The 14,286-nt window shown below is 34.4% G+C and overlaps 1 protein-coding gene across 3 annotated transcripts in view; it reads right to left on the reverse strand.

The window, feature by feature from the left end:
- The window catches only part of AGTPBP1 (ATP/GTP binding carboxypeptidase 1), a 165,495-nt gene that overhangs the window by 39,392 nt on the left and 111,817 nt on the right, over positions 1–14,286 (reverse strand). For all 3 annotated transcript variants that reach the window (XM_043566592.1, XM_043566591.1, XM_043566593.1), the window contains exons 15-17: positions 14,137–14,220; positions 12,480–12,566; positions 12,248–12,396 (exon numbers count right to left, since the gene is read on the reverse strand). In XM_043566592.1, the coding sequence (XP_043422527.1) occupies positions 12,248–12,396; positions 12,480–12,566; positions 14,137–14,220 (320 nt within the window). The remainder of the gene's footprint in view (positions 1–12,247; positions 12,397–12,479; positions 12,567–14,136; positions 14,221–14,286) is intronic.

The raw sequence follows: 14,286 nt of genomic DNA on the forward strand, positions 1-14,286 counted from the left end.
AAGAATCAATCAAATGAGGTAACTCAGACAGAATATACCACAATCTACTCGACCTGACATTTTGGCTATATCTGAGTAATTGATATGGTCATTAGCCAAAGGATAAACCTTTATATACATAAAAAATATGCCAAGAACTGTCAATCTTGTCACTTGAATACAGACCACCAAAATATTAAATTGCCATGGTGAAGGCAAAATCCAATGGCAGTGGCTTCTAACAATATCTAAGTAAAAGCCAAAGTCACATTGAGTAGATGCTAAATGACAAGTACAGATACAAAAAAAGACAAGGTGTTTTAGTCCCTATTCATCAAATGTATGATGAACCACATATTCATGAAATTTTCAAGTTGAAGCTAATACCCTCATTTAACAAGGGGGACAAAAAAAGTTTAAAATGGAACTTGAATAACCTACAGCCACCTATCGCAAGTTGCATACGTTATCTGGACTGAGTGACTCTATGGAGAAAAAAATGCATGCTTATCATAAGGCTAGTACAACAATAGAGATTTATACCTAAAAATAGGAAGATCAGATTGTTGGTCTAGGAGATAATGGTAGCCAGTTGAGTCTGCATCCCTACACACATCCTTACCACCAAAAAGGAAATAAATAAATTCAACAAGCAGCACAAATAAAACCCAGGCTTTCATCATTACTAGAAGACAGAATATAAAAACTTTAAATCACCTGTTAAAAATGGGCAAAGATACACCAGGCAAATGGAAACAAAGTAGGAGTTGAAATCCTGAGATCAAAGTAGATTTCAGGCCAAAAAATAATAAATGAGACAAAGAAGGAACTTTATAAAGCGATCATTCACAGTAAAATATAATAATAACCAATATCTATGTACCAGATAAGACCAATCTCCTAAGTAAAGCAGAAATTACAGAATACAGAAGACAGAAACATACTATCGATAGTAGACTAACACATCACTCTAGGTACACCACAAACCAAATGAACAAAAATGAAGAAATGAATACAGAAGATCTAAAGAACATAATAAGGCAAATCTTAAATACGGAACACTGTATCCTTATATATACACAGAATATATATACCTTCTTTTAAGAGCACGTGAGATAGTCACAAAAAATGATCACATATTAGATCAAAAGAAAATGTCAGAAGTTCCATAAAAGAGAAATACGAACCAACAAAACTGTCTAACCACCATGTAATAAAACTAGAAACTAAAAATAAAATTAACACTTGGGGCACCTGGATGGCTCAGTCAGTTAAGCATCTGATTTCTGATACAGGCTAAAGTCATGGTCTCACTGTTGTGAAATCAAGCCCCGAGTCGGGCTCCACACTCGAGCCTGCTGGGGATTCTTTGTCCCTCTCACTCTGTCCCTCTCCCATTCACATGTGGGCACTCTCTCTCTCTCTCTCTCAAAATAAATGAATAAACATTTAAAAATAATACTAATAAAACAAAATGAACACAAACAGGGAGGACACACATGCAGGGGGGGTAGGAAGAAAGGCTGAATGAAGTGAGGAGGACATCTGCCCAAAAAGGCAGCAGAAAGATTGTAACATACACTGGAATTGATCAGGATTAAATATATTAAGGATAAGGGAAGTTCACATTCTCCACGTTGAAGGACATTGTAAATATAGGTTAAAAAAAAAAACACACAGAATAAAGCCTGTGGAATTGAAGGTATCAGTGTGACCTCATAGAGACTGTGTGGGGGTGTATACACATAACACATACACACAAACATAAACATATATATACATATAGAGAAACCACTACAAACGAAAATTTCTATATAAGTACTTATACACACACACAGTCCTCAGCTCTGTCTACTAAGAGGCCCAATAACAATGTACACACTATGCACACAGACCTTGGTTTTTAAGTACCATTCACCACTAAAACAAGCCGGGGCTCTTCCAAGAAATGATTGATACCAGGCTGGGGCAGGAAAAGGCAAGATGCGCCTTGGATATGTATGCCGAAAAAGCAAGGATGCCCATACAGAATGATAGGGATGTGTCAAAAGGACACTGAAGCCAGTATGAAAAGGATCCCACTGGCCAAATATTGGGCAATTTGAGCATAAAAATAAATAATGAGAGAAACAAATTACAACCTACTAAGTAAAACAGGAACCCAATCTGGATTTATATTAACATAGTAAAATCTGATGAGGAAAAGATATTTACATAGTTTCAAAGTACTTCCACCTAAAATACTTTGTTAACTATAAAGAGAAAAAGGGTAACTTTATAGCGGAAAGGCTAGCAGACTCCAACTTAATCAAGTGATAAAATTATTATTATCAGTAATGGGACAAACAAAATCTGGGATGTCACCAGAGTATAACATCACTTCTATAATATTCCTGCCAAAGACACCTAACTTGAATGGAGTCACGAGGAACAAGAGACAACTCCAAGTCGAGAACTACTCTACAGAATAGGAGTTCTGTAATTTTCAAAAGTGTCAGGTCATATATGTTAAGGCCTATAAAACTGTTCCTGACTTAAAGAGTGTAGAACTTGACAACTAAATACACATGGTTTGAGCAGAATTCTCTTGCTATTATAAGGATATTATTGAGAATATGGGTGAAACTCAAATGAAGAGTCTATGGATTAGACAGGATTCACAAATCAATTATTTCCTGACGTTGGTGGTTATATACATATTTAAAAAATGCCACTGTTTATAGAAAATATACTAAAAGTATTCTAGGGTGATGAGGTATCATTTCAGATCCTCAACATCTGGAGTCAGGGTGTAACTTTTCCGTGAATTTGAAATTATTTCAAAATAAAATATTTAGAAATAGTTGATCTTATATTAAACTAGAATCTTCTTGACATATATTTTGTGCACGTTCATTTTATGTTCCTAATGGGATCTTCATAGTTCATCCACCCATTGCCTCATTCATTTAACAAATGTTTACTAAACATCTGTTAAACGCCATAGTGTAAACATGGCAGTCAGCAACAGTGACACTGTCCCTGATCAGATGGAATGTATAAACAAGGGGGAGGGGGCAGGAAAGAGATTAATAAGCTACACTTATAAACAACATAAAACTGTTATGAGCACTCCAAAGGGAAAAATTACAAGGAACATTTATCCAGGAGATTCATCCAGCCTGAGGAGTCAGGGAATACTTCCTTAGTCAAGAGATAGCTCAGCTCAACTTCCAAGTATGGAATTAACTAACGAGGGCAAGGTGGGAATGCTACAGACTAGACTCTAAAATTCTATTCTGCTGATTCCACACATGTTCAATTTATGTAAGGAGGTGGCTAAAAATCTTCATGTATCTGGGAGACATGGCTAAGGGGAGGAGCAGGGAGAAGGAAGGGTTAGGGGGTAGGATGAGAAAAAGAGTGCAGAAGTGCCAGGGAGGGAGCTTGCCAAGGAAAGTTCCAAGTTACTAAAATTCAAGACTGCCATCTAGTGGTAATTTGAGCAAACCCCTTTCAAGTAATGGGGTGTGTGGAGAGAGAAATGGATTACAACAGATGTGACATTTTTATACAGTGATATAAATTCTCAAATAAAATTCACAAATAAGATCATTCACTTGTGATAAAACTAACAGAATCACCTAAAATATCCCCAGGAAAAGGGCAATTTAAGAAACAAAAACAATAGTAATTCTGCCCCTTTTGGGGGCACTGTCAAAGAATAAGCCATCTTTGGACATATTTGCTTAGAACCCAACACTAAAACCCCAAACCAATCAAAAAAAAGAAAAGAAATAAAATTAATTAAAACTAATATTACTTCTGAATTTCAGTCATGGATGGCAATTAAACAAATCCTTTCAGCTGAACAAGATTCTACTGCAAATATTTTGTCATCAGTACCATCCCTGGAGTGAATTCAAAATTCAACCCGATGACAACATCAACTACATAGCTAGTTGCAATTTCTTAAACTGCTGAATTTCAGCTTACTAAAATATTAGTCCCTTCTTTCTACTGATGTTAAGACAAACCAAGATTTCCTTTATGTTGTACTAAACAAACCTAACAGAGTTTCACTTAAAGAAATTATATCTGCCTAAGAGCTCATTTCACAGCTATAACCAACTTCCTAGTTAAATACTTACAAGTATATGGCAGTAAAAAGAAATCACAAGAGACCACTTCTTGTCAGAATTTGGGAGAAATCTCTACTAAACTTAAGGCAGATGGAACAGGACTGAGAAAATCCAATGCAGAATATGCCTCATGCTCTATTTTTTTATATACATCTTTTGGATTTCCACAATGAAACAAGTGTTGCACTACACCTTAAAGAGTGACAGACAGAACAATCAAGAAGCACAAAAATAGCGTAAAAATCTAAATGTATCAATTACAAAAAGAATTTTAAGTTAAAAGCATGTTAAAGACAAGGGTCAAACAATAAAATGCAACCTCTATATGTAAGAAACAAAGATGTATCAAGCAAATTTAAACCAAAACATTGTAAAAATAGAATTCAAGGTTAAATATACTTAAGTATGACTATTTTATACTGTTCAATGGCATATACAAAATAAATATGGAAAAGTTATAAACTACGTGCCAAATAATGCTGCTTAAACAGAAAAAAATATATATGTTCTCGTAAATGAGGACTGGACAGAAGCAAAACAGAACTGAAAGAAAATTTTTTTAAGTCTTAGGCAGATAGGGTAAAAAATAAGTAATGACACCAAAAGCTGAATAAATGGATTTATAACACTAAACAATGTATATGAAATTATGCTTCCAGCAGAGAATATATATTATTTTCCAAGTGCCCATGAAAACAAAAACTGACCAGATAGGAAGCTTAAAAAACTGTTCCAAATCATAAATTTTATATGTATGTGAACAAGATTCATTAAAGTTTGAAAGTAATGAGAAAAATTTTCATCAAAATAATCTAACCAACCACGAACATAACAAATGTCTTCCGAAATAATTCTTGCATCAAAAAGGATACCAACACTACATACAATTAGAGGCAACCTACAAAATAACAAGGAGTCTTAATATTAAAATCCAGAGGGGAAGGGGATACAAAGTAAGTTATAATTAAGAGCAAATTCAAGCCCTAAATGCTTGATCATCAAACAAAAATAAATTTAGGCAAACAAACTAGAAGTTAAAAAGAAGAAAAAAAATCAAACTGCAGAGAGGAAAAGAGAAAAGTTAATTTTAAAACTTTTAAAGGAAATAAGGAATAAAACCAAGAGCTAGGTTTTCAAAACACTAAATTATGTTTTAAGCACACACGCAAGGGAACGAAGCAAGAGAACGGGCAGCACACACAGTGCAGACATCATACAGAAATCCCTGCTAGTGGATTCTGAAAATCTAAGTGTCATTTATATAATAAAATGTAAATCATCACGACTGCCACAATAAGAAATAGAAAACTAGACTACACCAAGTCACGGAAATCTGAAGAAATTATCCAGACTCTCCTCCCACCCAAAAAGGACGACGCAGACAGTTCTAGAGGTGCGTTCTTTCCGAACGTCATGAAGACATGTACATGCTATTTAAGCTGTTCCAGAACACAGGGTGGGGAAATAAAAGCTTTTTTATTTAAGTGTTCAAAGTTAGCATCAGCTTGTTTGCAAAACTGGCCAAAGACAACCCTCCAAAAAAGAAACGGACTTGTCTAACTTACAACCAATGACGTAAAGCCTTTAAACAAAATACTAACAAATCAAAAATAGTTGTATATTAAAAGATTAACTCCCATGGCAAAGTGGATTTATTTCTGAAACCCAAGGATGACTTGATATTAGAAATATTATTAATACAATACAGCACATTAATAGCTCATATTATATGGTCACATCACATTAATAAACGCAAAAATAAAATACTTTCAGTTTTTAAATCTTAGTAAAAGTAGAAATTTTTTTTTAAAAATTTGTTTTTATTTTTGAGCGACAGAGAGCATGAGCAGGGGAGGGGCAGAGAGAGAGAGGGAGACACAGAATCTGAAGGAAGCTCTAGGCTCTGAGCTGTCAGCACAGAGCTGGACACGGGGCTCGAACCCACAAACCGCGAGATCATGACCTGAACTGAAGTCGGACACTTAACCAACTGAGCCATCCAGGCGCCCCAAAATAGAAATTCTTTACTATGAGAAAGAATCTGTACCTCAAAAAAAGAGCTAGGGTATTTAATGTAAATACTAGCAGCATTCACATTAGAGTCAAAACAAGGATGCCCAATGTCTCCTTTTTATTGTAAACATTCCCAAAATTATATCCAACAGCTACAAAACAATGAAAGATACACAATATAACTACAGATAAGGAAAAATTCTAAGGACATAGCAAGAAAATCTGCAGTATCAATTCACAAACTATGAAAACTAGTAAGAACGTTCAGTAAAGAGGTCAATTTTCAAGTGAACATATAAAACTTGACAGCTTTCTTAATTATAAATAACAAACCTGAAAATGTTTGAAAGTACTCTTTCAAAATAGACGCCAAAAGAAAATACATAAAATACTTAAGAATGGAAGTAAATAAAAATGAACACAACTAACAAAAAGAAAACTAAATAGCGGCACCTGGGTGGCTCAGTCAGTTAAGCATCCACCTCTTGATTTCAGCTCAAGTCATGATATCACAGTTCATGTTTTTGAACCCTACCTCTGCTATCAGCGCAGAGCCTGCTTGGGATTCTCTCTCTCTCTCTCTCTCTCTCTCTCTCTCTCTCTCTCTCTCAAGAAATAAAAATAAACTTAAAAAATTATTTTAAAAAAACTAAACTTAAGTGAGGGCAGAAGAAAATGAATAAACAAAACTATACACCATGTTCCTAAGCAGTGAGACTTAATATAAAAAATTCAATTTCTCTCAGATTATTCTATGAGTTTAATGTAATTGAAATCTTCTGGAACTTAATAAAACTATTCTGAATAATATTTAGAATAAACAATTCTGGAAAAATAGGTAGAAAAATTCAATTGTTTTTGAAAAAGACTACAGGATGTTAAGCTGTATTATAAAGTCAGTTACACAGCAAAGGATGTTACACTAGACAGAAAGGTCAGGATCATTAAAATCAAGTGGTACCAGAGCAACAAACAGCTTCCTCCCAAAATGCTAGTCCATAGCTTCTGAGAACTGTATTGTTTCAAACCAGAGGGGACAAATAATATGACTAGAAGGTCAGAATAATTCAACCCAGATTCAAAAAGTTAGGAACTAGGAGCAAGTCAGAGTGATATCTTACCAACCAGCTTCCAATCTGTGTTTGCTAACCAGAGCATTTTCTTTTCTTTTCTTTTTAATATTTATTTATTTTTGAGAGAGAGAGAGAGAGAGAGAGAGAGAGAAAGAGAGAGAGAGACAGAATGCAAGCAAGGGAGGGGCAGAGAGAAGGAGACACAGAATCCAAAGCAGGCTCAAGGCTCTGAGCAGTCAGCACAAAGCCTGACACAGGGCTTGAACTCATGAACCACGAGATCATAACCTGAGCCGAAGTCGGATGCTTAACCAACTGAGCCACCCAGGCGCCCCATAACCAGAGCATTTTCTATACGAGCTACCACAGAGCAGCCATTCACAATGTCTTCTAAGTGATGTTTCCTCTCTATTTTTTACTAGTGGGTCAGGAACAGAGTTGCAAATGAGGCATAAATGTAAACATTTAACAAATAACTCAATTTATCAACACCATTTTAAATCTCTTTGGAGAAAGAATGGGTTCAGTTGTAGCTGCTTAACTACTAACAATAGGATTAAGTTAGACCCCAAATTCACAGAATTTACCAAAATAAATCCTGGATGAAGTTAAATATAAACACCGAAAGCATATTATCAAATGCACTTCAAAAAGGTTGACCTAATTTAACACTCCTACCAGCACAGTAAGTATCCTTTTCCCTAGTTTTCAGCAACATCTGTTCATTTGCTTTGAGAAATTCTACTTAGAGAAATTTATGGCAAAGCAATAATCGTAAACATACACAAAAGCAAATAAGTAAGGGTATCAACAGCACAGCTTATAATTTTGAAATGTTGAAAAAGACTTAATAAAATCCCGAACTGTACATTACTCAATAGAGTTATTATATAAACATTAGTAATGATGTCACTGAAAATACTGAATAGCATGAGAATAGTTTCAGGTGAGTTTTCATACTCTAACCCCAATCTATGAAAGGATAAAATTTCATTTTAAAATTATGTGAATGTAAGTCTGAGGATTACAAAAGGCTAATTAGTGGATTTTCTCCCCTTCTTACATTCTTCTCTAAACAATTTTTAATTTACCAAATCCCCACATTAAAGATCCACTGTTTGATTATCAGAAAAATAAACGTATTTACAGCTGGCAGGCAGAGGAATTCCACTTCTGTAGATTTGTAACTAAATAATTATACACACAAATATTTTGTACAATAATGTTGATCTCAGCATTATTTAAAATACAAAATAATTAGAAGCAGCTTAAATGTACAACAGAAAAAGGTTTGGATAAATAAGTTATAGTACCTCTTGTAGGATGTCCATTATACTCTGTTTTGGAGAAATATTTCATGACCAGAAAAAAATGTTAACAATATAATGTTTGGTTAACATACAGACTATGAAACTGCATGGGATACAGGCTTATTTTTTAAAATAAATACAGAATTATGTAGATGTGGAAATCATATATTGCCATATAAAAAAGGCTGGAAGGACACAACAATATTAAAGTGGCTATCTCTGGATGATGCACTGTGGATGGTTTTAATTTTCTTAACACCATTCTGTTACCCAAATTCTCTATAAAGTGAGTTTGGAAAGTGTGATAGACATACAAAAATACCCAAAGGGCAAGGGCTAAGAAGCAGGGGAAATTTTAAAGTAAAGCAGCCATCTGTCCCATTGTTTTGATTTGGTTTCAGTTTGCAAGTTTCAGTTTATTTATTTTAAACTTAAAATGATACTAAAGGAAGACATTATTTTATCACATGGAAGTACTGATTTAAAAATAAAAATAGGGGCCCCTGGGTGGCTCAGTCGGTTAAACAGCCGACTTCGGTTCAGGTCATGATCTCATGGTTCGTGGGTTTGAGCCCCATGTCGGACTCCGTGCGTCAGAGCCTGGAGCCTACTTCAGATTCTGTCTCCCTCTCTACCCCTCCCCGGCTCACAGTCTGTCTGTCTGTCTGTCTCTCTAAAAAATAAAAATTAACATTAAAAACATTTTGTAATTAAAAAAAATAGAGAAGCACTGCTCTACAATGTAAGTTTTTAATTTTTAAAATTAAAATTATAATAAAGTTTAAAGTAGTAAGAGTACTATTTTATAAAGGTGAATAAATGAATGTAGTTGTAAAGATGTCATCCACCTGCAGGCACTACAATTTGAAAATTATACTGGCTATCATTTTAGGAATAAATAGGCTTTTATATTTATATACTCTTTTTTTTTTTTTTTTAATTTGTTTTTCAACGTTTATTTATTTTTGGGACAGAGAGAGACAGAGCATGAATGGGGGAGGGGCAGAGAGAGAGGGAGACACAGAATCGGAAACAGGCTCCAGGCTCTGAGCCATCAGCCCAGAGCCCGACGCGGGGCTCGAACTCACGGACCGCAAGATCGTGACCTGGCTGAAGTCGGACGCTTAACCGACTGCGCCACCCAGGCGCCCCTATATTTATATACTCTTAAGGAGCACCCAAAATACAAACATACTTCCACTTAAGTAACTGTCCTTTCCTCTTCTAAAATATTATGTCAGCACTATACTTACAAGTTAAATAAGGAAAACATGAAACTCTTTCATTTTTTACTATTATTCTGAATGAGTTTCAAATAAGGTAATTTTTTTAATTATATGAAGGTTTTAAGATCAAAAATAGGTCAAAATTATTTTCTAAGAAATACAACATTCAATGATTACTAGTTAGGCCCCAAAATCACAAAAATAAAGAATGTGAAATAGATTTTATCAAGAATATTCACACCACTATTCATGCAAAATATAAGCACTGACTCCTTGGTCAAAATATATTTAAAATGCACTATTTAAAATTAGATTATTTAAAACGTTTAAAAACTTTAAATAATTTTATAACTAACCTAGATATTATGCTACATAATCTTCCTTTCATTATTGCATTAAATTAGTGAATCTGATTAAAGCTTTTATCCCAAACATGTAATCATCTAGAGTGTAAAATTTCCTATTTCCCACACAAATAATGACAACTGAGAACAGCCTCTTCAACTCTTGAAAACTCTAATTCTTAGAAACGCCCCTTAAAAAGCACCATCATATTCATGCCTTTAACAACTTTAATACTTTTGCTAGTGTGCTCTACACACACTAGAGTTTTTAAAAAATTGTTTCATGAGAAAAACAGTAGAGAAAACCAATGAAACAAAAAGCTGGTTCTTTGAAAAGGTCAGTAAAATTGACAAAGGTCAATAGAGCTGACAATTCTAGCAGGATTGACAAAGGAAAACAAAGAGAAAACACAAATTACCAGTACCAGAAATTAAGCAGGGGTGTCACAACGGACCCTGCAGACCTCAAGAGGACAGAAAGGGAATACTGTGACCAACTCTACACAGACATTTGACAATTCAGAAGAAATGGATCAATTCCTAAAAGGCACAAACTACCACATACCACAACTCACTCAGTAGAAAATAATCTGAATAGCCCTACAACCATTAAATTTAATTTGTAACTTAAAGACTATCAAAAGGGGCATCCAGGTGGCTCGGTCGGTTGAGTGTCAGACTTCAGCTCAGGTCATGATCTCACAGTTTGTGGGTTGGAGCCCCACATCAGGCTCACTGCTGTCAGTACAGAGCCTGCTTGGGATTCTCTGTCCCCTTCTCCCCCCACCGCCCTTCCCCTGCTGGCACATAATCTCTCTCTGTCAAAAATAAACAGTTAAAAAAAGTAAAACTAAAGACTCAAAAAAGAAATCCTTCCAGACCCAGATGGTTTCATTGGAGAATTCTACCAAATGTTTAAGAAGTAACACCACATTTGGGGTGCCTGAGTGGCTCAGTTGGTTAAGCATCCAACTTTCAATTTCGGCTCAGGTCATGATCTCCCAGTTTGCAAGACGGAGCCCCACATCAGGCTCCGCACTAAGCACAGAGTCTGCTTGGGATTCTCCCTCTCTCTCTCTCTCTCTGCTCTTCCCTCCATTCCCCGCCCCCAAATAAATAAATTTTTTAAAAAAGTAACATGAAATCTACACAGGCTCTTCCAGAAAATAAGATAATAATTTCCTAGCCCATTTTATGAGGTCAGTGTTACCATGATACCAAAACCAGATACGGTACCAAATATAAAACAAACTAAAAAGCAACTATAGCTTGATATCCCTCCTGAACATATAATACAAATTTCTTAACAAAATGTTAGCAATTATCCACAATGACCAAGTGGGGTTTAATCCACAGATTAAAAAATGCTGATTCAATATTCAAAACTCAATGAAATAACACCATATTTACAGACAGAAGATCACATGATCAAATCAATTGACAGAGATGAAACATATGACAAAGTTCAATGCCCACTCATGACCAAAAAAAAAAAAAAAGCCTCAGCAAAGTAGTAATAGGAGGAAACCTCCTCAACTATATTTTAAAATTTATAGAAAATGACTGCTAACATCGTACTGAAAAGTGACTAATAAAGGAGAAGCACAAGGCTTTGTGGTGGTGGGAGTATTCTGTACCTTGACTGTGGTGACAACTTCAAGAATCTACAAATGTAATAGAATGGCATGAAACTGCACCCACACTGTACCAACATCAAATCCTGACTCTGGGATGGTCAGTTACTGAAGATGTAGCCACTGGAGAAAACTCAGTGAAGAGAACGTGAAATCTTTCTGGAACTTCCATTATATATATTCACTTTCTATGAGACTATTCAAAATTAAACATTTTTCAAGACTGCTTTATGTAATTCTCTTCTAGATGAGCTGACACTGAAAACTTGATTTTAAGCAGGATAAGTAATAAATCTTTAGTTGTATTTAATTTGGATGAAATCAAAGATGCTCTTTACATTTTAAAGAGCTTTTCACCAACAAAGCAATGCACAGGTTTATTCCAAATTTTGCATTAATAAGTATCCGAATTTTGAGAACTAGAGAAAACAAAAGAACAATGAACCTTTTTTAAACATGTTAATAATTAGAAGAAAAAAAAAAGCCTTATGTACTATAGTTACAATGCCTGCATATCATCTACACTGGGGGGAAAAACATGTCTTACCATAATTAAATTGACTGTTGGACTTTTCACAGTTAATGATGTTAAACCTGTAAGCAACACCTGGTCGCATTCCACTGACTTCAAAGTAAAACCACTGATGATAATGATTGCTATTTATATCTGAGTTCAGAATAAGATCATATTCATTTCTGAAAATAGAAAATAAAGAATCTGATGAAAATTAGGGAAATATCTGTGTACAGACAAAGTGAGAACATTTTAAATGACTTACTTTCTAATTTGAATTACTTTGCGCAGATTCCCAGATTCAAATTTGGAGTTAAACTTCAAAATATCTCCTTCTTCTGGAACAGTGTAACTAAATAAAAGTATTCAAGTAAGTATTATAAAATACACTGCAATTAAATAGGTAAACAGAAAATTTAAAATAAAACTACACTACAAATTAAAAATATACCACTATTGCCACGTCCCCCCTTCTTTATTTTTAAACCAAAGAATGTAACAAGCAAAACACGAACTCTGGTTAACATTTATAGACTTAAAAATTACAAGTAGAGACTGAATATTAATCACAAATAAGAAATTCTGCCCCACTAAATAAACGTTATTTCTAAATACCAATAATCAAATAAAAAGACTAGACATATCTTTAAAAAGGCATATGACCAGTACTGAGTAGCAATAATTCTAATTAAACTATGCAGTTCTCAGATTAAATTTGCAGAGCTATATTAGATATAGATACTAGCTTATTTAATTAGTGCCAGGAAGGTGAAAGTACTGTCTTCACTTTACATATTCACTACTTTAGTATTTACTGAATGCCTACTAGGTACCAGATTCGGTTTTAGTTGTCTGTCTGTCTGTGTCTCTGATTAAATACAGATTTTTGCTCTTCTGGACATTACATTCTAACAGAGGGAAACTCAGACTTTAAGAAGCTCAATGATTTTGTCCAAAGTCATTTCAATTAGAAATAGCAATGGTATGTATGCCACGCTCAGGGTTCCTGAGTTTCTGTTTTCACATCTGCCTGATCTGACACCAAATTATAAATATTGAAATAACTAAGACATTTTGAATAAGGTAGATTTGGTTTTCATTTTTAAAAGTATTATTTCAAATTCAGTCATTAGCTTTGACATAATTTTTACCCTTATTTCTTTACCTTTAAAGATAATGATCTTTAAAAAGTGTTTTATTTCCTCCAAAAAGACCAGTAAGATCTGAAATGTCCATCAGAATATTAGAATGTTGAGAGATGGGGAAACCCACTGAGGGCTCATTACATTTCTTGTATAAAGAGGCAAATGACTAAATAATAGTCACATTCATCATTTCTAATTTTCACTTATTTAAACCCTAAAATGTGCTGATAACAGTGATAACCCTAAATTGTGAATAACACTAACGCATCAAGCATCATAAACACATGGCTTCAAAGATCAGGAAAGTAATATAAAGGACTGATGCACATTGTAAGCAGTAAGAGGCGACAAAGACTAGTGGGGACTATGGAGAAATTAGCAAGCACATGTCCCTTCTTTTTTTTAAAACGGATGGTAATTTGTTGTCCTAAGGAAACGAAGGCTCAATATTGTCAATAGGACAAAATTGCAGCATTTCATGTGACATTTCCACTCTCTAAAATGGAGGTAATTTCACATTTTTTAAAAACACAGCATCAGTTTGTGACCTTTCCCTTATCGAACCCATTAAGTCCACCTAAGAACAAACAAAAGCCTGTGATACATTCAATTTAATATGATTTACTATTACATTACCATTATGTCCCTGCTAAAAGATGAAAACATAGCAAGGGCAAACTAGGTGGAAGTTAGCTATATTTTTTTATTTTTAAAAATAACACTGAAATTTTAGAGTACTAATAAAACTAATAAAACTAAAAACAACAACAGACTTACTTTGGGTTATCCAAGTCATATACCACTCGATCTATGATATCACTCTGATGTATTAACCTCTCAATATCTTGGGCAATTTTTGTCCTGAAATCACAAAAGAGAAGCATGACCACGAAAATTCATTATTATAGGCCAAGGCACAACTTTCTC

Source organism: Prionailurus bengalensis, chromosome D4 (genome assembly GCF_016509475.1).
Source record: "Prionailurus bengalensis isolate Pbe53 chromosome D4, Fcat_Pben_1.1_paternal_pri, whole genome shotgun sequence".
NCBI classification, from domain to species: Eukaryota; Metazoa; Chordata; class Mammalia; order Carnivora; family Felidae; genus Prionailurus; species Prionailurus bengalensis.